Here is a 24,016-nt window from a genome sequence, read left to right as displayed (position 1 = left end):
CTTTAGATTTAATCTTATAAAACGCATTTACAATTTCAGCCAAATCAACAGCACGAAACGAAAAACCATCATAAACACTATCAGGAATACAAGAAACATCAAATTCATTCGCCGTTTGATTAGACACAAAATTATAATTCAACTGTTCAACATCTACACAATCAACTTCACTATCCTCATCTCCCAAACCACTCATTTGTAATTTGAATTTTTTCCTTTGTAATTCGAATTATTTCATTTGTAATTCGAATTGTTGATTGTTGAAATTCCAAATGAAAATTTGAAATTGTTATTAAATATGTTTATACCTTTATTTAGTTTTAAGGATTAAGTTCAGAGTTAGGTGTAGTTTAGGATAACTTTGCTTTTGTAACATAGATGGCCTTATAGGCTTGGTTACCCATTCGAAATAAATAAAATAAATAAAAAATAGAAAAATTCAAATTACAAATGGAACAATTCGAATTACAAATGAAATAATTCGTTTTACAAATGAAAAAATTCAAATTACAAATGAAATAATTCGAATATCAAATGGAATTCCCAAATTACAAATGAAATAATTCGAAATTCAATTGGAATTCTCAAATTACAAGTGAAAAGTTTCGAATTTCAAATGAAATAATCAAATTACAACTGAAATTCTTCGAATTACATGTGAAAATGGTGTAGTATGGAATTCAATGTAAGAACCCCTTGTTTCATGCACGAATACAAAGCAAATGACGTTTCGAAAGTCAGCCAAGATTTTCCATAGGCATAAGATCTTCTATAGGCAAATGACCTTCTGAAGTTTTGCTATGGACAAAAGGTCTTTAACTCTCTTCTATGGGTAAAAAGCTATGTCTAGGACAGAAGACTTCTTTAGGTCCTAAAGACCTTGATGACAATACCTTATATTAATCTATAAGTCATGCCTTACCGAATTACTCCTTTGAGTCTTTGCAACGCTGTATTCCAAACCTTCGCTGAGCAAGTTTTTCCTTTTTCCATCCTTTGAAGAATATTCTATACCTTACCAACATACTCCTCTTTTGAGTTTTGCATTGTTTGCATTCCAATCGATCCCCCAAATGTTTTTCTATATTTATCCTTTAAAATAAGTAAAAATTCAATTGTTTTAATTTTTGTCACAAAATAATATTTGTGTTTTGTTTATACGAGTTGTTTTATTTATTTGTTATTTGGATTATATATTTATTTCCATCATACATATATGTGAATGTTGTATATGTAGATATTTACATAGTGTAAATTTTAAAATTGTTCAAATCAGTATGTACGTAAGTATAAACACTACTACTACAACTGCCTCTTTATGAGAGAGAATGAGAAAATATTTGGAAAAATCATAGAATAAGACAAGAAGAAGAAATCTATCTTAAAATATTTTTACTTAAATATGTCTTAAAAAATATGAAATTATACTTCAAGATGATTTGTTGTTTCTTTTTTTATAATTTCCAAATGTTACTAAACTAAATGCGGTGGTGGGTGTGTGGTTTTGAGGGGAGAGAGGAAAAGAAACATTTTCTTTAAACAAAAACATAAAATTTGTAATTTGTGTTTCTTGTTAAAGGACATAATGACATTACCAAAACAACATAAAGCTGTTGCATGTGTTCGGGGGGGAGTGGGAAGGAAGAGTTTAGTGGGGTGGACAAAGAACTTTCATTACTTAAGAAAGACAATTAGTTATAAATTATTTAAAAATAATGGCAAAAAATGGAGGATTTTTTGTTTTGTGGTCACATAGAAAAGGCGCAAAGGTGTGCGTGTACGGACCGGATATATAATATTAAACATTTTGTCATTACGTTTGTTAAGTGCTATTATATATATAATATATAATGTGTTTGATGTTGGTAATCTTTGAATGTATGTAAAGAAATTAGCAAAATCTAAATAATAAACAAAAAATAATATTAATAATAGTAAGAAGATGATGCATTGCCTCTGTTTTCTCAAAAATTAATAACAAAAAATCTGTTATGATATATCTTTTCCTCTTTACCAATACTACCATCATATCTAGAGGACGAGGTGGTGGTCTTGGAACTATTACTATAATACAGTTCATCTCAGTACGGTGCATAACGGCGACCGGGTGGTGAAGGATTACGCATACCACGTGATATCATGCGATCATCAAACGAGTCGCGACTAAAGTCTTCATAGCCACCATAGCGACCCATGCCATTGCTGCTACGTGATGGCGGTGGTGGTGAACGACGGCTAAACATGCTATCATAGCCACGCGATAGGCTGCTGCCCCTCAGACTGCCATTCAACGTGGGTGGCAATGGCATGGGATCACGTCGCGATAATGGTGGTGGTGGGAAATCACGCATACGTGATCCCTGATAGCGGCGTTCGAATAAATCGCGGGTATCTTCGAAACGGCGATCATAGTAATCGTAGTCCTGTAATGGTGTAAAGAGAGAGAGAAAAAAATTACATATTAGTCATAAGGAAATGATGGATTTTAGTTGGTGGTATAAAAATTTTGTAATTAGTTGGGTTAAGGAGAAATTGCATCCTTTGGGAAAATTGAAACTCATGGTTGTAATGGGAAACTTATGATCCACACGGGTTCTAAGCTAGTTCCAAGAGTTCTAACAAAAAATACATATTCTTTACTCTGGGGAATTCTATTTGTTTCGAAATTTGGTCCAACATGCTTCTCATTGATGCTTAAATAATGATTATTTTGTTTTTTTTCACAGAAGCTTGACTTTCCCCCTGAATACATGCATGTTGTTGTGCTCAGGATACTATCACCTACCTATGTTAAAAATTTCAGAATAATCAGGGTGGTGGGCCAAAACTGAACTTAAAAAAATTAATTCTCACCAGTTGTTTATTTTATTCCTCACAACCCCGACTTTCCCCCGGAAAATATGTATGTTTTTGTGATGAAGTTAATATTAGCTACCTGTTGCACACATTTCAAAATAATCCGATTGGCGTACCTAAACTGAACTTGTTCCAATTTAACCATAACTTCAATAACATCTTTGTATCTACAAAATGTTTCGGAGGATGTACCTTGTGTATTTTGCTTTTTTCTTTTGACTATCAAAAAATTTGTTTCGAAATTTGGTCCAACATGCTTCTCATTGATGCTTAAGTAATGATTATTCTTTTATTTTCAAAAGAGGCTTGACTTTCCCCCTGAAAACATGTATGTTGTTGTGCTCAGGATACTATGACCTACCTATGGTAAAAATTTCAGAATAATCAGGGTGGTGGGCCTAAACTTAACTTAAAAAATGTATTCTCACCAGTTGTTTATTTTATTCCTCACAAGCTCGACTTTCCCCCGCGAAAATATGTATGCTTTTGTGATCAAGTTACTATTAGCTACCTGTTGTACAAATTTCAAAATAATCCGAATGGTGTACCTAAACTGAACTTGTTCCATTTTAACCATAACTTCAATAACATTTTTTTATCTGCAGAATGTTTCCGAAGATGTAACAAGATTATTTTGCTGTTTTCTTTTGTTCTCATACCACCAAAATCATTTTAAGATCCATATATTTGTAAACTATTGCCATCCAACACATTTTCCAAAAAAATTGTAAAATTTTTCTTTGCAGAGATGACTATCTGAAAGAAAACAGGTGATTTCTTTATCTCTATGTGCTCTATTTAATCTCACGTAAATGTCATGTCTCTCAAAACTATAATCGCAGTTTTTCTATGACACTTTTTGGGGGAGATCACATAAGTAGTATAATTATCTGTTCTTTTATACATAAACTACTCTAGTTCAATATTTTTTTTATATTTATAACAATTAATGAACATTTAAATCCTTCTTTACCATTCAAAGACGAGTCAGCTGTTATCATTGTTTACATTATCACAAATCATTCACTTTGAAATGTTGTCATGAACGCCGTTGTTTCAAAGTAGAGGCTTTTTACTTTAGGCAAGTTTTTTCTTAAAACTTTATCGACACTTAACATTCCCATTCTAGTGAAAGAGAAAAATAAGATTTTTTTTAAAGTAAGCTACATAGAGACGAATAACAACTGTTTATCTTTGGTTGGAAATTTAAAGTAAACATAAAACAATTCTCATTGTTTTCTCTACAGGATTTTCCCTGTTTGACATTGTCATTTATAATGGACTCTCTCGTAAGATATGCTACGTTACATGTAAAAGACGAATTAATGTCACTCACTGCCAAACTTGTCATTTAGTAAAAAAAGAGGCGCCAAGTTATTGGTAACACCAAGATTTTTTCATTCTATCAGAATTACCTGTGTACTAATAAACCAACTTTCCCAAAGGTTGCAATTTCTCCCTAATTTGTAGTATTGTTGTTGTTGTAGTTTTGGTGCATGTGTTGGAGTAGGTACGTGTTGTTGTAAAATTGAAAGTTTATCAGTAGTAGTTTATCTTAAATAAATACACAGAAAAAGAATTTGTTTATTATTACCCTAAAGCCATCCATAATACGATCACGCAAGAATGGTGGTGGTGGTGGCGGTGGTGGTGGATAGGGATCACGTCCGTACATACGATCTCTATAGCCGCCCGGACCCAAGTCACGGCCACCGTTGCCTCCGTACAAACGCGGACACTCTTTGGACCAATGACCCGGACGGCCGCAACGATAACATTGTTCTGGATCGCCCATACCAGGCTTGGGCCGTACACGACTTGTTGACACTTGCACTTTCAACGGTTGACCATCGACGACACGACCATTCAAATCCTTGATACAATCATGTACATCACCGATGCAATCCAAATGGACAAAACCATAATTGCGAACGATATCACATTCGACAACGGTGCCGTATTTCTTAAACAATTCACGTACTTCGGGTGCTCGCGTCTTATCCGTAAGATTGCCAACAAAGATTTTCGTTGTTGGTGTGTTGGGGGCACGACGACTTTTGGCCGCTTCTACCTTAATACCGTTGCCATTTAACATGTAACCGTTTAAATTTTCAATGGCCTTGCGACCCTGCTCCTCGGTTTCCATGTGAACGAAACCATAATTCTTGACGACATCACATTCCACAACGGTACCGTATTTCTCAAACAGTGGTTTCAATTCCGTTGCCTGGGTTTTTTCATCTAAATTGCCAATGAACAATTTGAAAGTTCCGGCTCCAGGCATTTTGGAGAGACGGGCGTATTAGATCAGCTAAGCAGAGTAGTTAATTAACAACGGATAAATGTAAACGTGTTTTTCGACGAGACCAAGCGTATCTGTGAGACGCACACCAAACGTTTGTGTGTGTATATGCCGGAAGGTTGACGGCGGCGTAGGCGTCGGCGGCTACGGGGGCGCGTTGTATATACCGCAAAAAACCGGACTCGGCGAGTAAAAACGTTCTCCGTTTACAAGAGTTCTACGACGGCTTGTTTTCTAAATTAAATAAAAATCATTTTTGCCATTCATTTTCATAAATATTTTTAATTAAAGAAATTAAGGTAAATTTTGTTTGGAACAACATTTAGCCACACAGAAGAAGAAACAGACAAAATAGAGATGGAAAAAACAGAATTAATTCGTTTTACAACCACACACACAACCAACTAGAGTTGATTGTGGTTGCTGCATACAAAGACGCACCCAGTCGGTCGGCCATTTTTTAAGGTTTTTTCTCGACCCTCACATTTTTTTTTCGTTCGTCACTTAAATAAATTAGCAATGAAATTTATGTAATATGCGGAGGAAATTTTCACAGAAAATCAACTTAAAAACTCGAAATATCCGTTTTAAAAGCATTTACAATTGAAAAGCGTTTGAATTATTTACATTTTACAACAAAAAAAAAAACAAATTAAGCCGGCCAATAAGAAGAAAACGGATGGCGTTGTTAGAAATTTAATCCCCTTTTGACATCACATCTTTTTTAATATATACCGTTTAATTTATTATTGAAATTTGTTTAACTTACCTTAAATTAACTTGTTTTTATGAGAAAAATACTTTACAAATAAGATTTCCCAGAAAGAAAAAATGAGTAATTCTTCCGGGATAAGTTTTCACTATTTTTCACACGTCTAATCTCAATGGAAAAATTTTCTCAATAGATACCGAAAAACCACGAATGATGTGTTCGTGCGATCAGAAATTGACACCAGGTTACAGGGTTGCACTTTTTTGGTAGTAGACAAGACATGTGTGACGTGAATTAGTGAGTGACGGAACGTAATCATAATTTGGTAGGATAGAGCACGAAAGAGAGATAAGTTACACTTTATTTTAAAGAAGTTAATTATGAACAGTTAAGGAAGAGGGAAATTAGAAAATATTGGGGTGAATATACACAGAGAAGCATATATTTATTTTGTTTTGTTGCCTTGAACCTGCAAAGGACATGGTTTACAAAGTCCTTGGTCACACTAGAGTGTTTCATTGAAATAATTTAATGAAAACAAGTGCTCCTAGGTCGAGTTCCACAGTAGAGTAATATCATGAATGGTCTGTTCCTTTACTTTTGAAAATGTTATAACCGGCAAAAGTAGTAAAAGTTGTAAACTGCTCCCATAGGAATTGTATTATGTCTGAAGTAAAGGAACGCTTTTCGAGTTAAAAGTGGTAAAAATTGAAGATTCTTGCACGTAAAGGAACAGAGCTGAAGTTTCTGTAGTTGGGAACTCGGTCTGTAAATTCCTAAAAGATACAATGAAACCACTCTAGTGTGACCTTCGACTAACAGAGTTGCAAATTTTGGCAACAGTGGCATGACTAAAGCCCTCGGCACATACGATGCGTTGAGCGTCGCGGTACAACAAGCACATGAAAAAAGTGTAAGTGATGCCAAGTTTTTTGAAAAACAACAATGTGGCTGACGCATTAAAGTTAAACATAATTTAACTGTTTTGGGACAACGCTAAAAGGACCGTATAGCACGGTTACACTACAGCTTTTTGCCGGGTTAACCCACTTCATGAGGGTTTATTTGCTTATAGCTCATTTAGACTAGCCATAAATCCTCGACTGGATTTAATAAACCCAGTACAAATCTCATTGCATTTAGATATACATTTTGGAGGATTTAAATGGCAGTCAGCTGATTTTTGTTCATAGCACAACTACCAAGGTAGATGCGTCAGCCCATCTGAAAGAATTTGAAACGTCAAAAGAATTTTTTGTAAATTGAATTCGTCTAAAAAAACATACGTCAAATTACAAATTTATTGTTTAATACTTAAAATGTTAGCACATTATGCTACTAATGCTAAGAAAAGAGCAAATAAAGAATTATTTTATCGCAGTTTGCCCATCTAAAATAAATAAACTAATTATTTTATCGTTTAGACGTCATAAATATTAGTCTTGGTTGATTAAAATCAACTTTGTACATCAAAACAAATTTAATTTTTCCGCCTTATTTACAAATGTTTACATTTTAAATTATTTTTAGTGTAGCAATTCACCGATGCATCCACCTTGTTTCTTGTGCCAGCTTGCAACTTTTTGTTTTTTCCAGCAACATGTTGCAAAAAACAGAGTTGTATACGAGGATTTATGCCAGATTTAAAACAAATCCACTCAATACGAGGATTTATTTTTGTATGGGAAATCTGGTAGATTTTGGCTCGATTTAGCAAATAAAACCTGATAATGGGCTAAATCCGGCTAATGGTGTCATATCTAAATGGCATATTAATCTGCTCAAATCTGACCAGATTTGCAATACAAAAATTAAATCCTCTCATGGCTGGGTTTATTTTAAATCCGGCATAAATCCACCAAAAATACAGTGTTGTATTCGGTATTTGTGCCAAGGAATACAACTCTACTCACAAAGTACCAAAAGTTGCAACTGTTTTTGCAACAGAGTTTGTCGTGTTTTACACGAGTTAATAAATCTAAAGTTATTTGGAAATCATAAAATTATTTATTATTTTTTTCATTAGACACTTTTTTTAAATAAAGTACGATTGATACCATGATGCAAAAATGTATCCTTGTGTGTAAAATATACCAATATGAGCAAAACGGGGACGATATCTCATACGAGAAATTGTAAAAGTGTAATGCTTATACCAAGTTTACATTTACGAAATCCACTCGATTTCAACTGTCAATTCCATAGCTCAAACGTCAAATGAAATCTCATCTGGATTTCATTTGACGTTTAACCTATGGATTTGACAGTTGAAATCGAGTGGATTTCGTAAATGTAAACCAAGCATTAGTTTACATTTACGAAATCCACTCGATTTCAACTGTCAATTCCATAGCTCAAACGTCAAATGAAATCTCATCTGGATTTCCTTTGACGTTTATAGTACGTTTATATATAAACGGATTTAACAAACCCACTGGGTTTTAAATGTCAATTCCATTGGTTATATGTCAAATAAATCCTCACAAAGAAGGTTAACCCGGCAAAAAGGCTCTAATGTGTACGGCGTTTTAACCTATGGATTTGACAGTTGAAATCGAGTGGATTTCGTAAATGTAAACCAAGCATAACACACGACTTTTAAGGCCTGCGTACATAAACTGCCTTGCCTGATTGCCTTGCTTTCCTGCTTCATTTCTGACGAAATAAAAATAAAAGAAGGCCGAGCAAATTTCGAACTGGGTTGCCCTTTTCTTTTTTATTCTTTTAATTTAATTTAATTTAACTTATTTCAATTCTCTTATGCCCAGTCTTTCGACCTTAATGTTTGGTTTACATTCGGCGTCATTTCGTGATTTCGAAGGCGTTTCGTGATTTCGCGCGGAATCAAGCAAAATTTATCGTGATTTTGCATACAAAAATGAAATCATCTCATTTCGTGATTTCAGCGAAATCAACATCGAAATCACAGTACACATAATATACAACCCTGTTTTTGCCTAAAAAAGTACCAAAAGTTGCAACACTTTTCACGTGTCAGAATAAACAAGGTAGATGGTCAATTGCTGCAACAAAAAAATTTAGTATAAACATTTGTAACCAATGAGGAAAAACATTAAATTATTTTTTTGCAATGCTATTTTTCATTGTGTTCCCTTACTTTTTTAATGGTAATGTTAGAAAAAAGTGCGAATTGTCAAAAATTGCTTCCCAATACAAATTTCTTAAAAATTACGAGAACGGAAAAATGGTGGAAAGTGCAAAAACTCCAGCAGAAATATAAAAATTAACCTATCAGTTATCGTATTAAATGCCAATGAACATGCTGCAAGTGTCTACTAGGCCAAAATTGTATGGCAGAAAACAGGAGAAGAGGGTGTTATTCGGCCCTATTTTTGTTTAAAGAGAAGTGCAAGTCTTGCTAGATTTCGGAGTACGGGAACGCATTTTGAGCACTAAACGGGAAAACTGCTGCAAGTAGTAATATATTGCAAGTTCTGAACACAAATTTTATCTATTAAAATTTATTATTAAGATGCCTCAACGATAAAATTATTTTTTCATTTGTTAGTACTATACAAAATTAATACGATATATAGATAATTTTACGATAATTTTCGAAATAAAGCAGTAAAGTTCTATATTGTCGTATATTTTTGATGTCTAATTCAATTTACAAGAAATTGTTTGGAAGTTCATGTTCGATCAGCTGCGCATATGCATCTACCTTGATTATTTTAATATGTTTGAAATTAACAAAAAATAAGTGTAAACACCGGGGTGTATTTCAGGATTTCGTGAAATCCAGTGGATTTTGGAGCGCAAGTGTAAACTTGGTATAAGGCTGTACACTACAATATAATGCCATTATAATTTAAAATTAAGTAATTTAAGGGAGGGATAACAATACTACTCCAAAACTCAATTACTATGTATAAAAATATATACAACAAAAACATTGTTCCACAACATCCCATACGGGACAAGGGAGACTTCTCTCATATCAATGAGTGCACCCCGATTCATATTTAGCTCAATGATATGGGACCTACTGTTTATCGCCGAGTCCGAACGGCGTGTCTTAAGACACCACTTATGGAGAAGTTTTTCAAGGCTGAAATACTCAGGAAATGTCGCCAACATTACTGAGGGGTATTTTGCCACCGTTGAAAAATTTTTGATGTTGCATGGCCGGGGAATCGAACCCCCGACCTTCTGCGTGCAAGGCGGGCGTGCATACCACTGCACCACGGTGGCATAAAAAATATATGTAGTAATTATAATTAATCTATATTGAATATAAAACATTTTGATTGATTGAATTATTATACTCCAGGAAATGAAAGGGATGTTAAACTACTTTTATCAGAAGCAAGCAAGGTAAGCAGGCAAGGCTGCTTATGTACTCACCCCTTTAATTATTTTGTATGTATACCTAACCCTGCGTTTACACATGACAGGACAGTTGAGTTCATGTATTGATTGTCAAAAGCCCAAAACTTGCCTGTGTGACGTAGGCGTCCAGACAACTGCAAAAACAGTTGTAAAATTATGAAGGAAAATCAACGATTTCTTATTGTTTTCCGTTCACATATTTTGTTTTTGTTCATGTTCTTTTGTTTTAAACACATTTCAATTATTATCTCACACATTTTTACAAAAAATGTCAGAAATTTGTTAACCCTTCTGTCTGTGAAAAAATGATGGACAGCTGGAAAACAGCCGACAAATGTATGTATGTGTTAGTAAATCATAGTTGTATTTGAACACAAACTGTCTGGTGTAAACGCCTAGTAAACAAACATCAGCTGACAGTTTATATCCTCTTGGCATCACTTACACTTCTTTCACGTGGTTGTTGTTTTTAACGCACAACGGACCGTATGTATTTGGCCGTTTAAGGTAGAATTAGACGTGACATAGCCATAACGCCATAACCATAGAAAACCAAAACCCAATTGGTTTCTTAAGCCCCCGGCACATACGGTACGTTGTGCGACGCGTTGCGCGTTGAAAACAACAACCACATGAAAAATGTGTAAGTGATGCCAAGTTTGTTCTTGAAGTTTTCATGTGGTTGTTGTAACACAACGCTCAACGCGCCGTATGTGCCGATGCCTTTATGGTTATGGCTATGGCATTATGAATACATTGATTTCCATAGGTTTGGTTGAATCAGCTGATTGATATGGCCTTATGACTTTATGGTTATGTCACGTCTAATTCTACCTTTAATTAGGCGGTGTCACATAACGCAAACGTAGATGTGTTCTCTGAATGTGTGCTTGCATGGTACAATAATACAGGTAGCATTATCATGCCAGCTGATGGTAACATAAGCTTCGTTCCCGTACTTTTTAATAGTAAAACTCGTAAAAGAGAGAACTGCAAAAAATTTGTTCTTACACACAAGTTTTTTGAAATAGTTCGGGAACGGAAAAATGGAAAATACGTCAAAAAAACTGGAACAAATGTCAAAGTCGGCGTATCAGCCAATCAGACGCCGGCAACCATGTTACTATTTTTTTACTCGCCCAAATTTGTCGTGTAAAAAGTTTTTAAAGAGAGCGTCATTCAGCGCCATTTTTGTTTAAAGAGAAGTGAACATTTTACAACTTTTTTGTGTACGGGAACGCTTTTTCGAGTAAAATGTGTAAAAGTCGTAAAAATTGTAAAAACTTTTTAGTTCTGGAACACAGCTATAATGTGTCAAGTGCATTGAATTGATGTCAAATTTTGACACCTTATGTTACCAACAACTGCCGATGCGGCTACCTGTGTATTTGTACCATGTGTGCTTGTAATAATAAATACAGTCAAATACGAATAATGGCAATCAACGATTATTTTGTAAAAAGGCATTGTAAATTGATAACGTTTACACTGAAAGGGTCTAAAAAGTAACCTTTCGTTCAGAAAGGATCTTAAGAGGCACCCTTTCATCCAGAAAGGATCTAAAAAGGCAACCATTCATTCAGAAAGGGTCCAAAAAGGCAACCTTTTATTCAGAAAGGGTCTAAAAAGGCAACCATTCATTCAGAAAGGGTCCAAAAAGGCACCCTTTCATTCAGAAAGGGTCTAAATAACACCCTTTCATCCAGAAATGATCTAAAAAGCACCCTTTCACTCAGAAAGGGTGTAACATTCATTCAGAAAAAATAAAAAAGGACCTTTCATTCAGAAAGGGTCTATAGAAGCACCCTTCTTTCAGAAAGGGTCTATAAAAGTACGCTTTCTGAATATTAGGTTCTATAGACGTCTGCTTTCAGAAAGTAAGGATATAAAAAATTCTGATTTCTGAAAGTAAGGTTCTATAGAAGCCCGCTTCTATAGAAACCAACTCTCTGAAATTAGGGGTCTATAGAAGCACCCTTTCTGAAAGTAAAGGCCTACATACATAAGCTGCCTCGCCTGGTTGCCTTGCTTGCTTCTGATAAAAGAATAAAAAAGAAAAGGGTAACCCAGTTCCAAATTTGCTCGGCCTCCTTTATACTTTTATTTTTTTATGTCAAAAATGGAGCAGGAAAGCAAGGCAGCCAGGCAAAGCAGCTTATGTAGCCAGGCCTTAAGGTTCCATAGAAGCCCACATTCTGAAAGGGTCTAAAGAAGCCCTCTTTCTGAAAGTAAGGTTCTATAGAAGAACCCTTTTTGAAAGTAAGGGTCCCTTTTTGGAAGTTAGGATTTATAGAAGCCCGCTTTCTGAAAGTAAGGATCTATAGAAAGCCGCTTTGTGAAGTTAATGTCTATAGAAGCAACGGAATGAATGAAAAGTACAACCAAGATATATAAAAAAACAATTTATTCTATAATAAACAAAACTTTACAAAACAAAAGAAGAAAATAAAGGAATTTTAGAATTTCTTCAAAATTGAACTAATCACTAGTCAAATCGACAACATGGTCATTGGCGGCAGGTTTTTAGATTACATTATGACTATCATCTTCATGTTTCGTACATGTTTCCGTGATGTCTCCTTTCTCAAGTGATAAATTTGTGTTGATTACATTTTCGTTAGGTGGTTGGCTGAATGCAGGTTCAAGGTCATTAGATTCTGAATTTGCTTTTTCTGAAAGATTGGTGGATGCTTGGGTTGTTTGCTCTACGGGTATGGTTACGTGTTTATTGCTACATTGGGTATCCTTCTTGTCATTTGCAGTATTATCAACAGTGTGCTCCGTTATTTTCTTGGCATCGTTTTCATTACCTTTTGGATGAGATGTCCCATCGTTATTGTCTTCATTTACAGCATTACCTCCATTTTCCGGCTCGTCATTACCCCTATCCTCATCTAGAAATGTATTCTTCTCTGCTGCTTCATTCGAATCTTCGTCCTCTTTTGTTCCACTATTGTCAGCATTTGTTACTTCGTGAGGTTTTCCAACAGGTTCTTGATTAGATGAAGGTTGGTTTTCATTGTCGTTTGCTTCATGCTCGGTTTTTGGATTACATTCCATATGAATTTTATCTGTACAACTTTCCGATGCTTCTAAAGACTCCGCAAGCTTCTCCTCGCTTTTGGAAACCTCAGTGCTTGTACTTTGGGCGGGTTCAGTTTGAATTTTGTTCAAATTATCATTTTTCTCCTCTGGATTTGTCACTTCTAAGTCCACAGATTTATCAGGTACATTTGGTTTGTCTTCCTCGTTAACCAGTGTTGAGGAATTATCTACTTCGATTGGGGTTTCCTTAGACTCTATATTTGGACTTCTCTGCTTCTCCGAAGATTCTTTAGACGGTCCTTGCTCAACTTCCACCTCTTGACAATCGGAATCATCTGAAGAGGAACTACTCAGAATTGATACTACATTTGGACAAATTCTAACCACCTTATCAGGCTGTTGATCATCTGACTTCAGCGAAATGTGTGAATGGACACTTTCCACATCACTTTCATTATCAACTATCACATGTGTCGTCACATTTTTATTTACACCTCCTGTTCGTGCCTTCATCTTATCGTCATCAGATGATAGATTAAATGTTAGCACACCATTTTCATCTTCTTCCGCTGAAGAACTATTCAAACTTATATTTAAATCTTCCGATGCGGCGGCGGATGAGTGATATGTTAAACTTAAATCACTTGGAATGTCATCTTGCTTTTCGTCTTTGGAACCATTACTTTTTAGCTCTTCTATGAGTAACTCTGTTTCAGGATCTCGTGTGGTGGTAGCTTGTAGCAATTGTTGCATTTGACTATAGTGCATGGCCATTGCCAAAGCCATGTTGGGATCTATATAGGGACCTTCAAAACCTTCTTGCTGCTGGTGGTAATAGTTGTCATCTTCCTTAACTTTCTTTTCCTTTTTGTATTTTTTCTTTTTTATTTTCTTCCGTTTTATCTTTTTACCCAACTCTTCGTCGCTATCAATGGACTCTGAGGAGGTAGCCGATGACAAGGTGGTGGGGGAACTGGACGACGATGAAGAAGAGCTGGACGAGGACGATGAACTTTGCTTTTTATGTTTTTTCTTCTTTCTTAGTTTCTTATTCTTCTTGGCTTTGCTATTCTTATCCTCACTGGAGGAGCTGCTGTCTGAATCACTACTGCCCGAGGATTTACGTTTGGGTAGTCTTCGCTTGCGATAATCTCCTCTATCGGCATCATCCAAATTTCTATAATTGCGATCATATTGTCGTTTATTGTGTCTCATCACTGAGTTGAGCGTACGATCAAGGAAATCTTTATTTGGTTTTCCCAGAGGATTTATTTTGCGTTCCTGTTGCCTGGGCATCATATCGGCCTCCTTTTGCATTTGCATCTCCCGCATAATTTCCTCCACGGCTTTTCTGTAAAAGAGAGCATAAAGTTAGTAACGTTGCTGTGGTATGGAGGATATTTCAGACTATTGAGGCAAACTGATGCGAATAAGAGTACAGGGAATAGGGGAATTGTAATTAGAAGTTTGCTTTGGTAGCATATTTTCAACTGGTTTGAGTCTTATTCATGGTCTTCCATTGCTGATTTCTTTCTGACACACTTCTTGGTTCACTTCTATTTCCACCAATTATTTGTTGTGTTGTTTTGGCATCCTTTTAAGACCACGGAACTGATGGAATTTATAAATAAGAACAAACTATCCACTGTTCTATTGCCTGAACTCCTCCGTAACAAATGATTCCCCCAAAAACTTCTTTCGTGGTTCCGTAATGATGGGCGATCATATTAGTTTGTACTTTTTGGATGTTTGCTGGTAAATGTGTATTTCCAAAGGCCGGAATGGAATAATATTAACCTTGTTAATTCAGCTTCATCCATTTTATACTAGCTTTTTAATTAATTAACAAATAGCAAAAGAGCAAGCAGATTCCAAATTTAAAGAAACAAACAACAAAGTGAAAATTGACGATAAATAGAGAAATCAAAAGAAAATCACCAACAGAGGTAGGAACACTTAGTTTGAAAAGACAAAAAAACTCTTGGGGTATAGGGTTCTAGAAACGGATATTCGCAGAGAAATCAGCTGATACGTAAGACGTATCGTACGTACCGTAGTAAACAAGTGATACCGTTACTGAGAGTTCCAAAGAAAGAATTTAAGGAATTTTTCTTAAATATTTAGTTTGTTTAATATTTGTAATTAATAGAGGACGTATCGTAGGGTGCTTCTATAGGCCCTTTCTGAAAGAATGGGTGCTTCTATACACCATTATGCTATGTTTACATTTACGAAATCCACTCGATTTCATCTGTCAATTCCATAGCTCAAATGTCAAATGAAATCTCATCTGAAATCCATTGGATTTCATTTGACGTTTAACCTATGGATTTGACAGATGAAATCGAGTGGATTTCGTAAATGTAAACATAGCATTACTTTCGCTAACTCTTATGTTACACGCTAAAACTTTCATACGAAACTTTCCCATTATTTTGGCGTTCTTAGGTCGAGTTCCCCATTACAGTAACTTCATAAAATTACTTTTGTATGGAACTCGATCTATGAACGCCAAAATAATGGGAAAGTTTCGTATGAAAGTTTCAGCGTGTAACATAAGAGTAAGAGCGCTTCTATAGACACTTATACTTTGTTTACTTTTACGAAATTCACTCGATTTCAGCTGTCAATTCCTTTGCGTATACGTCAAATGAAAACTCATCTGAAATCGATTGGATTTCATTTGACGTTTGAGCAATGGAATTGACATTTGAAATCGAGTGGATTTCGTAAATGTAAACATAGTATTACTTTCAGAAAGGGTGACTCTAAAGACCCTTACTTTCAGAAAGTGTATTCTATAGACCCTAACTTTCAAAAAGGGTGTTTCTATAGACCCCATACTTTCAGAAAGGGTGCTTCTATAGACCCTGACTTTCAGAAAGTGTGCTTCTATATAATCTTACTTTAAAAAAGGGTGTTTCTATAGACCCTTTCTTTCAGAAAGGGTGCTTCTATAGACTCTAACTTTCAAAAAAGGTGTTTCTATAGACCCTTACTTTCAGAAAGGGTGCCTCTAAAGACCCTTACTTTCAGAAAGTGTATTCTATAGACCCTAACTTTCAAAAAGGGTGTTTCTATAGACCCCATACTTTCAGAAAGGGTGCTTCTATAGACCCTGACTTTCAGAAAGTGTGCTTCTATAGAATCTTACTTTAAAAAAGGGTGTTTCTATAGACCCTTTCTTTCAGAAAGGGTGCTTCTATAGACTCAACTTTCAGAAAGGGTGATTTTATAGACCCTTCCTTTCAGAAAGGGTGCTTTTATAGACCCTTCCTTTCAGAAAGGGTGCTTTTATAGACCCTTACTTTCAGAAAGGGTGATTTTATAGACCCTTACTTTCACAAAGGGTGCTTTTATAGACCCTTACTTTCACAAAGGGTGCTTTTATAGACCCTTACTTTCAGAAAGGGTGATTTTATAGACCCTTACTTTCACAAAGGGTGCTTTTATAGACCCTTACTTTCACAAAGGGTGCTTTTATAGACCCTTCCTTTCAGAAAGGGTGCTTTTATAGACCCTTACTTTCAGAAAGGGTGATTTTATAGACCCTTACTTTCACAAAGGGTGCTTTTATAGACCCTTACTTTCACAAAGGGTGCTTTTATAGACCCTTCCTTTCAGAAAGGGTGCTTTTATAGACCCTTACTTTCACAAAGGGTGATTTTATAGACCCTTACTTTCACAAAGGGTGCTTTTATAGACCCTTACTTTCACAAAGGGTGCTTTTATAGACCCTTACTTTCACAAAGGGTGCTTTTATAGACCCTTACTTTCAGAAAGGGTGCTTCTATGGACCCTTACTTTCAGAAAGGGTGCTTCTATGGACCCTTTCTGAAAGAAAGTGGGCTTCTTTAGACCATTACTGAAAGAAAGTAGGCTTCTATAGACCCATACTTTCACTAAGAGCGCTTCTATAGACCCTTACTTTCAGAAAGGGTACCTCTAAAGACCCTTACTTTCAGAAAGGGTGCTTCTATAGACCCTAACTTTCAAAAAGGATGTTTCTATAGACCCTTACTTTCCGAAAGGGTGCCTCTAAAGACCCTTACTTTCAGAAAGGGTGCTTTTATAGACCCCATACTTTCAGAAACGGTGCTTCTATAGACCCCATACTTTCAGAAAGGGTGCTTCTATAGACCCTTACTTTCAGAAAGTGTGCTTCTATAGAACCTTACTTTCAAAAAGGGTGTTTCTATTGACCCTTACTTTCAGAAAGGGTGATTCTATGGACACTAACTAATTTTTAAAAAGGGTGCTTCTATAGACCCTTACTTTCAGAAAGTGTGCTTCTTTAGAACCTTACTTTCAAAAAGGGTGTTTCTATAGACCCTTACTTTCAGAAAGGGTGCTTCTATGGACACTAACTAATTTTTAAAAAGGGTGTTTCTATAGGCCCTTAGTTTCAGAAAGGGTGCTTCTATGGACCCTTTCTGAAAGAAAGTGGGCTTTTTTAGACCCTTTCTGAAAGAAAGTGGGCTTGTTAAGACCCTTCTGAAAGTAAGTGGACGTCTTTAGGCCCTGTCAGAAAGAAAGTGGTCTTTTTTTGAACCATTCTGAAAGAAAGTGGGCTTCTATAGACCCTTACTTTCACTAAGAGCGCTTCCATAGACCCTTACTTTCAGAAAGGGTACCTCTAAAGACCCTTACTTTCAGAAAGGGTGCTTCTATAGAACCTAACTTTCAAAAAGGATGTTTCTATAGACCCTTACTTTCCGAAAGGGTGCCTCTAAAGACCCTTACTTTCAGAAAGGGTGCTTCTATAGACCCTAACTTTCAAAAAGGATGTTCCTATAGACCCTTACTTTCAGAAAGGGTGCTTCTATAGACCCTAACTTTTAAATTGGATGTTTCTATACACCCTTACTTTCCGAAAGGGTGCCATTATAGACCATAACTTTCAGAAAGGGTGCTTCTATAGACTCTAACTTTCAAAAAGGATGTTTCTATAGACCCTTACTTTCAGAAAGGGTGCTTCTATAGACCTTAACTTTCAAAAAGACCCCAATTTTCAAACAGGATGTTTCTATACACCCTTACTTTCAGAAAGGGTGCCTCTAAATACCCTTACTTTCAGAAAGGGTGCTTCTATAGACCATAACTTTAAAAAAATGCTGTTTCTATAGGCCCTTACTTTCAGAAAGGGTGCTTCTATAGACTCTAATTTAAAAAAGGGTGTTTCTATAGACCCTTACTTTCAGAAAGGGTGCTCCTATAGAGTCTAACTTTAAAAAAGGGTGTTTCTATAGACCCTTACTTTCAGAAAGGGTGTTTCTATAGACCCTTACTTTCAGAAAGGGTGCTTCTATGGACCCTTTATGAAGGAATGTGGGCTTATTTATACCCTTTCTGAAAGTAAGTGGACTTCTTTAGACCCTTTCAGAAGGAAAGTGGTCTTACATTGAACCATTCTGAAAGAAATTGGCTTCTTTAGTCTCTTACTGAAAGAAACTGGGCTTCTTTAGACCCTTTCTGAAAGAAAGTGAGCTCCTATAGACCCTGTCTGAAAGAAAGTGGGATTCTATAGTCCCTTACTTTCAAAGAGGGTGCTTCTATAGAACCTTACTATCAGAAAGGGGGCTTCTATAGACACTTTTCTGAAAGAAAGGTTACGTCTATAGACACTTTTCTGAAAGAAAGGGTGACCATTGACCCGTTCTGAAAGAAAGAGTGCTTGTATTAATGTAAACTGAATAAACTGCTTGTACTTTTAAACATTTTATTTATCAAATTCTATTTAAATATAAAAAAATATATATGTAACAAATACTTCATTGTCGTGGGTGGGGTATATAATAAAGTTTGACACCAATAATTGGCTGTTGGTTTTGGAGCATATTTTTCTTTCCATAGGTTATTGCACTATTTAGGTTTTGTTGTTTTATATCATAACAGTTTGCAGGCACTTTGTGGACTATATACTTGTATGTGGTATGTAAACTTCAGAGCGATAATCCAACATATCTAACCATTTAAAAACTCTTCAAGAGCATCTTTGGTATCTGATATGTCATCTAAAACCACTTCTTCCAGTGATATAGCTGAGGGTTTTATATCTTTTTGGATTGCTAAAATGAAGCACAATTAACATTAATTGACAATCAAGTAATAAATTTTCCCTAAAACTTACTTGATATGTGGCCATTCTCCTTGAACTCCTTCAAGTCATGGCGGAAAGCATCTTCAAACACGGCTTGTCTTTCTTTTTGTATTGAACGCAATTTCTCCTCATGCAGGCGTATACGCTCTTGATGTTCAGCTGCCACTTTTTGACGATAGGATTCCAGTTCCTCTACCCAGATTAAATTTGAAAATAATTAGTAACATAAATAAAATCCAAAACTGAAAAGACATACCCATTTTCTTTTGTTTAAATTTCGATAGTTCACATTGTTTCTCCAACATATATTCCTCTAGTTCACATTCGGCACATAAATCTTCAAGTTTTTCCAATTCTTTTTCCACCGTTTGACTTAGTTGCTGGACATCGTTAAGTGTTTCTTGACATGTTTTTAATTTTAGCACCAAGCTTGGAATACCTGTTAGACAATGTACTAAATCACTCATAACAACATGTTGTTGATTCATTTGTGATTCTATGTCTTCGATTTGTTTGGCAACCTCCTCAGCCTTTAAGGCATTCTCTACATTGTTTTGATGTATAATCCTCCAGTCTTCTTCGTATTTGGCAAGTAAATTACATCCGGCTGCAACGTTGACATTGGGCGGTAGACCCAATTCACTAGTGGATAATATTAGCGAACTGGAACTACGACTGCGGCTAAGATTCTGGAAAAAATAATTATGTGTTTTCCAAAAGATTTTTTGAAACAAATCTCGTCATTAGGGGGCACCTCTCGGATCGGGCTGAGATCTTTACCATAGATCACAACGATATATAGCTTTCCAGGGGAAGTATGAACCTCCACCGGAAAATTTGTATATCGTTGTGTTCGGGATCCTAAGGTCTACCTATGGTAATAATTTCAGCCCGATCCGAGAGGTGCTCCTAAATGAGACTTATTTTTTAAGTGGTTTCATTGGTTTCATCTTACATCTGAGTTTTGCACACGTTGCCTATATTGTTGTTGCAGGTTTTCGGTTATTATAGATGCTTCTTGTAGGGCATTGTTCAGTTTTTTCCTTAGACTACTTAGCATGTTTTTATTACACAATTAAATGCCACTTAAATTAAAAAATAAAAAAAAGTTTTCCTATTAGAAAAAGGAGAAACGAACGAATCAAAACAAATGTCGATGGGTTTTATAGATTGAAAAATGTAGTTCAGAGTTATAAAAATCGACATAAAAACAGCTGACTTGGTTGGTTGGCCCCCTGCCACACGGCGAAATAAAAATCATGAAATTATGTGCTCTTAGGTCGAGTTCCATACGTCGATGTCAGACTAGCACGACTTTAATATGGCGACGTCAAGTGAAAGACATATTTTATGTCTTTGATCCAGTTTATAGGCGAGGGGTATTAAGTAGTGAACCCATGTACATGGTTTTCTGTGTTTGTTGTATTGCCTCTTCTTGTTATTCGTTGCAAGTTTTTTTCTTCAATTTTCTTTCATTTGTATTTTCTCAAGCAAACGTTAACAACAAAACAAGCAAAAAAGATTTAATAAAAACATTTAATTAATGAAATAGTGAAAATTTAATTTTTAATATTAATTTAATTATTAAGGTTATTTTTTTTGTGTTGTTTTTTAGTATATTTATTGGCCTGTTCCCGTACTTTATAAAGTGGTAAAAGTCGTAAAAGTTGTAAAAGTCGTAAACGATTTTCATATAAATTTTGTGTACGGAAACGCAAAATGTGTAAAAGTGGTAAAAATTGTAAAAACTTTTTAGTTCTGGAACAGAGCTTATGTTTGTTTTTATTGGTATGAGAAACACAACAAACGCGAATGGTAAAATAAAGAGGAAACGCAAAAATCTTAAATTTCACGTTAACGTGTGTGGACACTAACGAAAATTGAAAAGAAACTTTAACAAAATTGGTTTCAAGAAACCTTGCTAGTCTGACCATCGACTACTAAAGTAATTTTATTAATTTGTTGTGGTTAGTAACTCGACTTAAGAACCCCTATAAAATGGGAAAGTGTTTAGTCCCAATTTACATTAGGCGAGTTTACTTGCGGCAATTGTCAGTTTGTAGGTGAGAGAGGGGGCTGAGAGGCAAAGGGTTACGATATGCCTCACCTCTCTCTCTCCATCAAACTGACAATTGCCGCAAGTAAACTCGCCTAATGTAAATTGGGACTTAGTGCAAGTCATGGTACAAATACACAGGTAGCCGCATCGGCAATTGTTGGCAACATAAGATGTCAAAATTTGACATCAATTCAATGCAGTTGACACATTAGCTCTGTTCCTTTACGTTCAAGAATCTTCAAGTTTTACCACTTTTTACTCGGAAAGCGTTCCTTTACTTCAGACACCATACAATTCATATGGGGGCAGTTTACAACTTTTGCTACTTTTGCCGGTTTTACCATTTTCAGAAGTAAAGGAACAGACCAATTATGTTACCATCAGCTGGCATGATAATGCTACCTGTATTATTGTACCATGGTGCAAGTCTCAGCGTGTGGCGTAAGTCTGTGTTTAGACACACAAATTTCTCGGGAAAGTAAATTGAGTTGTTTGGGAGAGAGAGGAGAGGAAAAAGCTCCTCAATACTCTTTCCTACCCCCTATTGCCTAAAAACAGAATTTACTTTCCCGAGAAATTTGTGTGTCTAAACACGGACTAAGACTAATGAAAGAGAGATGTTAACATTTCATGATATTAATCTAAGCTCTGTTCCAGAACTAAAAAGTTTTTACAATATTTACCACTTTTACACATTTTGCCATGGTAGAATAATAGAAGGTAGTTGCATCTGTCAAATTTGAATAAATACAACCCTGTTTGTCTGTACGGGAGCGTGTCAAATACGGCATGACATTTCATAATAAAAACAAAGTTGTTTATTATTTTTTTGTATTTGTAATGCCGGGCATACACTATGGGCATGCACGACAGCATTTGTAATAGTATTAGTAAATTTTGAAGTTTTTGTCAATGTATTTGGGAGTAGTTTTGGCAGGATTGAAATCAAAATAGTTTTAATTTTGTAAATGAACCCCTTTCAATCCGATGAATTTTGTTTATTTTCCAAGTAACCAACAAATAATTTTTAAAAACAACAAATATTATTTGTGAGGAAATTAAAAAAATTGGAAAACTTCAACCCAAAATCAAGTTTTGGAGGAAAATTCATTATTTTTGGAATATGGATTGAAGGAATGCCACACACTATTCAATCACACACGTACACAAGGGTTCATTTGGCAGTGCAGTTTGGCAGTATAGTGTATGCCCCGCATTAAACAAGAAATATTGGATAATTAAACTAATGATCTGACTGGTAAGGCGCCCTTATGAAAAAACACTTTTAAACATCCTAGTCTCAACAATCTCTCTCTTATAGTTGCGGTGGAACAACGATTTTTTTTAAATTTCACCGAAATAAAACAGAATCTGCAGGCATTTACCAAAACTGAGTTTCTTTTTAGAAGTCATTGATGGCGGACCACTAAATCTGCTGCCGCACTGTTCACCACTTGGCCTATTTGCGATAAGATTAGACATAGGAACGAGATCCTCAAGTTGCTGGCCGGCAGCACTTGTGGTGCTGACAAAAAAATTTTTGACCTCCTACAAATCAATAGACCGGTTTGTGGTAAGTTATGCGGCGCCAGCGTGTTATGCAAATGTTTGCGCTGCGCAGTGGAAGAATATTCAAACCTGAACCAGAATACAGCCTCTGCAACTCATGTCACCGGCGGACCATCTTTATGATGAGGCACAGATTTTACCGGTCCGTCAACACAACAAAATGTTGTCGATGCAGTACCTGCTTGGGAGTTACCGCCTTGAACATCCCTGCGACGATCCCCACCCAGTCATGTCACGGGAGATATCTTTATGATCTGGAGAGAGAGGTGCGAGAATCTGTAGATCAACGAGCCTATCAGGCATGCTTGAATAGCACTCAAGCTGATGCAGTTGTACAGACAACACAAAGTTACAGTTTGAATGTCGTACTCGGAAACCACATTCATCGCCGCAGAAGAACCTCAGCTATCAAGGCACACACGAGGGGTTGCATTTCAGGTTGCAAAATTGAGTCTGGACGCGGAGGAACCAGAATCAGATAACTGAATAAAAAATACGAACATATTTGCTTTGCTACAACATCAAAATTATCGATACATATTGACAATGGGCCTACGCCAACACCTTCACTAGCAACAATTGCATGTGGTCAATATTGCAACAATCGCAGCTGAAGCAAAAACATTCATGACCATTACCACCAGACTAGGTCTGACCTGCTGTTAAATAATTTAGACATTTTTTTACAATTACTACACCATTAGTTTTGTGTTATATAGATATAAAGATCTAGTTCTTTTTAGTTACTTTTTATTAATAAAGAGGTCTTAAAAATAACAAATGATGTTTCACTTTTTTAAATTTGTTAGATACGGTTTAGTCACACACTATTGAAACAAAGCTTAACCGCTTTGAATAAGTGTTCCTTGACGTCATCCTACTCCGAAAATCTCGCTGACAAGAACGGAGCAGCTGCGAAGGGTTTGCATTCCTTACTGATTTTACCAAATTTCTTGTGTTTTCTAGTCCCTGGCGGACGACAGAATCTTGTATTTTGGCCCGTCAAATAACGCAGCCGGA

General features: G+C 35.8%; 3 protein-coding genes across 3 annotated transcripts; all 3 read right to left on the bottom strand.

Annotated features, from left to right (window-relative positions):
• Positions 1–1,118: 1,118 nt before the first annotated feature.
• lark (RNA-binding protein lark) lies at positions 1,119–6,117 on the bottom strand. The gene is made up of 3 exons (XM_073986101.1): positions 5,928–6,117; positions 4,451–5,392; positions 1,119–2,423 (listed from the first exon to the last, which is right to left on the bottom strand). The coding sequence occupies exons 2-3, from the start codon at positions 5,138–5,140 to the stop codon at positions 2,082–2,084; spliced, it is 1,032 nt and encodes a 343-aa protein (XP_073842202.1). The 5' UTR covers positions 5,141–5,392; positions 5,928–6,117; the 3' UTR covers positions 1,119–2,081.
• A 6,495-nt stretch (positions 6,118–12,612) lies between these two features.
• LOC141404304 (uncharacterized) lies at positions 12,613–15,216 on the bottom strand. Its single transcript, XM_073987775.1, has 2 exons — positions 15,066–15,216; positions 12,613–14,619 (listed from the first exon to the last, which is right to left on the bottom strand). Exons 1-2 carry the CDS (start codon positions 15,086–15,088, stop codon positions 12,747–12,749), a joined length of 1,896 nt encoding a protein of 631 aa, XP_073843876.1. The 5' UTR covers positions 15,089–15,216; the 3' UTR covers positions 12,613–12,746.
• A 3,751-nt stretch (positions 15,217–18,967) lies between these two features.
• Positions 18,968–20,533, bottom strand: Dysb (dystrobrevin binding protein dysbindin). The gene is made up of 4 exons (XM_073981662.1): positions 20,324–20,533; positions 19,625–20,057; positions 19,399–19,560; positions 18,968–19,336 (listed from the first exon to the last, which is right to left on the bottom strand). The coding sequence occupies exons 1-4, from the start codon at positions 20,426–20,428 to the stop codon at positions 19,233–19,235; spliced, it is 804 nt and encodes a 267-aa protein (XP_073837763.1). The 5' UTR covers positions 20,429–20,533; the 3' UTR covers positions 18,968–19,232.
• Positions 20,534–24,016: the final 3,483 nt, after the last annotated feature.

Source organism: Musca autumnalis, unplaced genomic scaffold (assembly GCF_047663935.1).
Source record: "Musca autumnalis isolate F117 unplaced genomic scaffold, ASM4766393v1 scaffold_4, whole genome shotgun sequence".
NCBI classification, from domain to species: domain Eukaryota; kingdom Metazoa; phylum Arthropoda; class Insecta; order Diptera; family Muscidae; genus Musca; species Musca autumnalis.
Note: the sequence above shows the minus strand (reverse complement) of the source record. Positions and strands in the feature narration are given on the sequence as shown.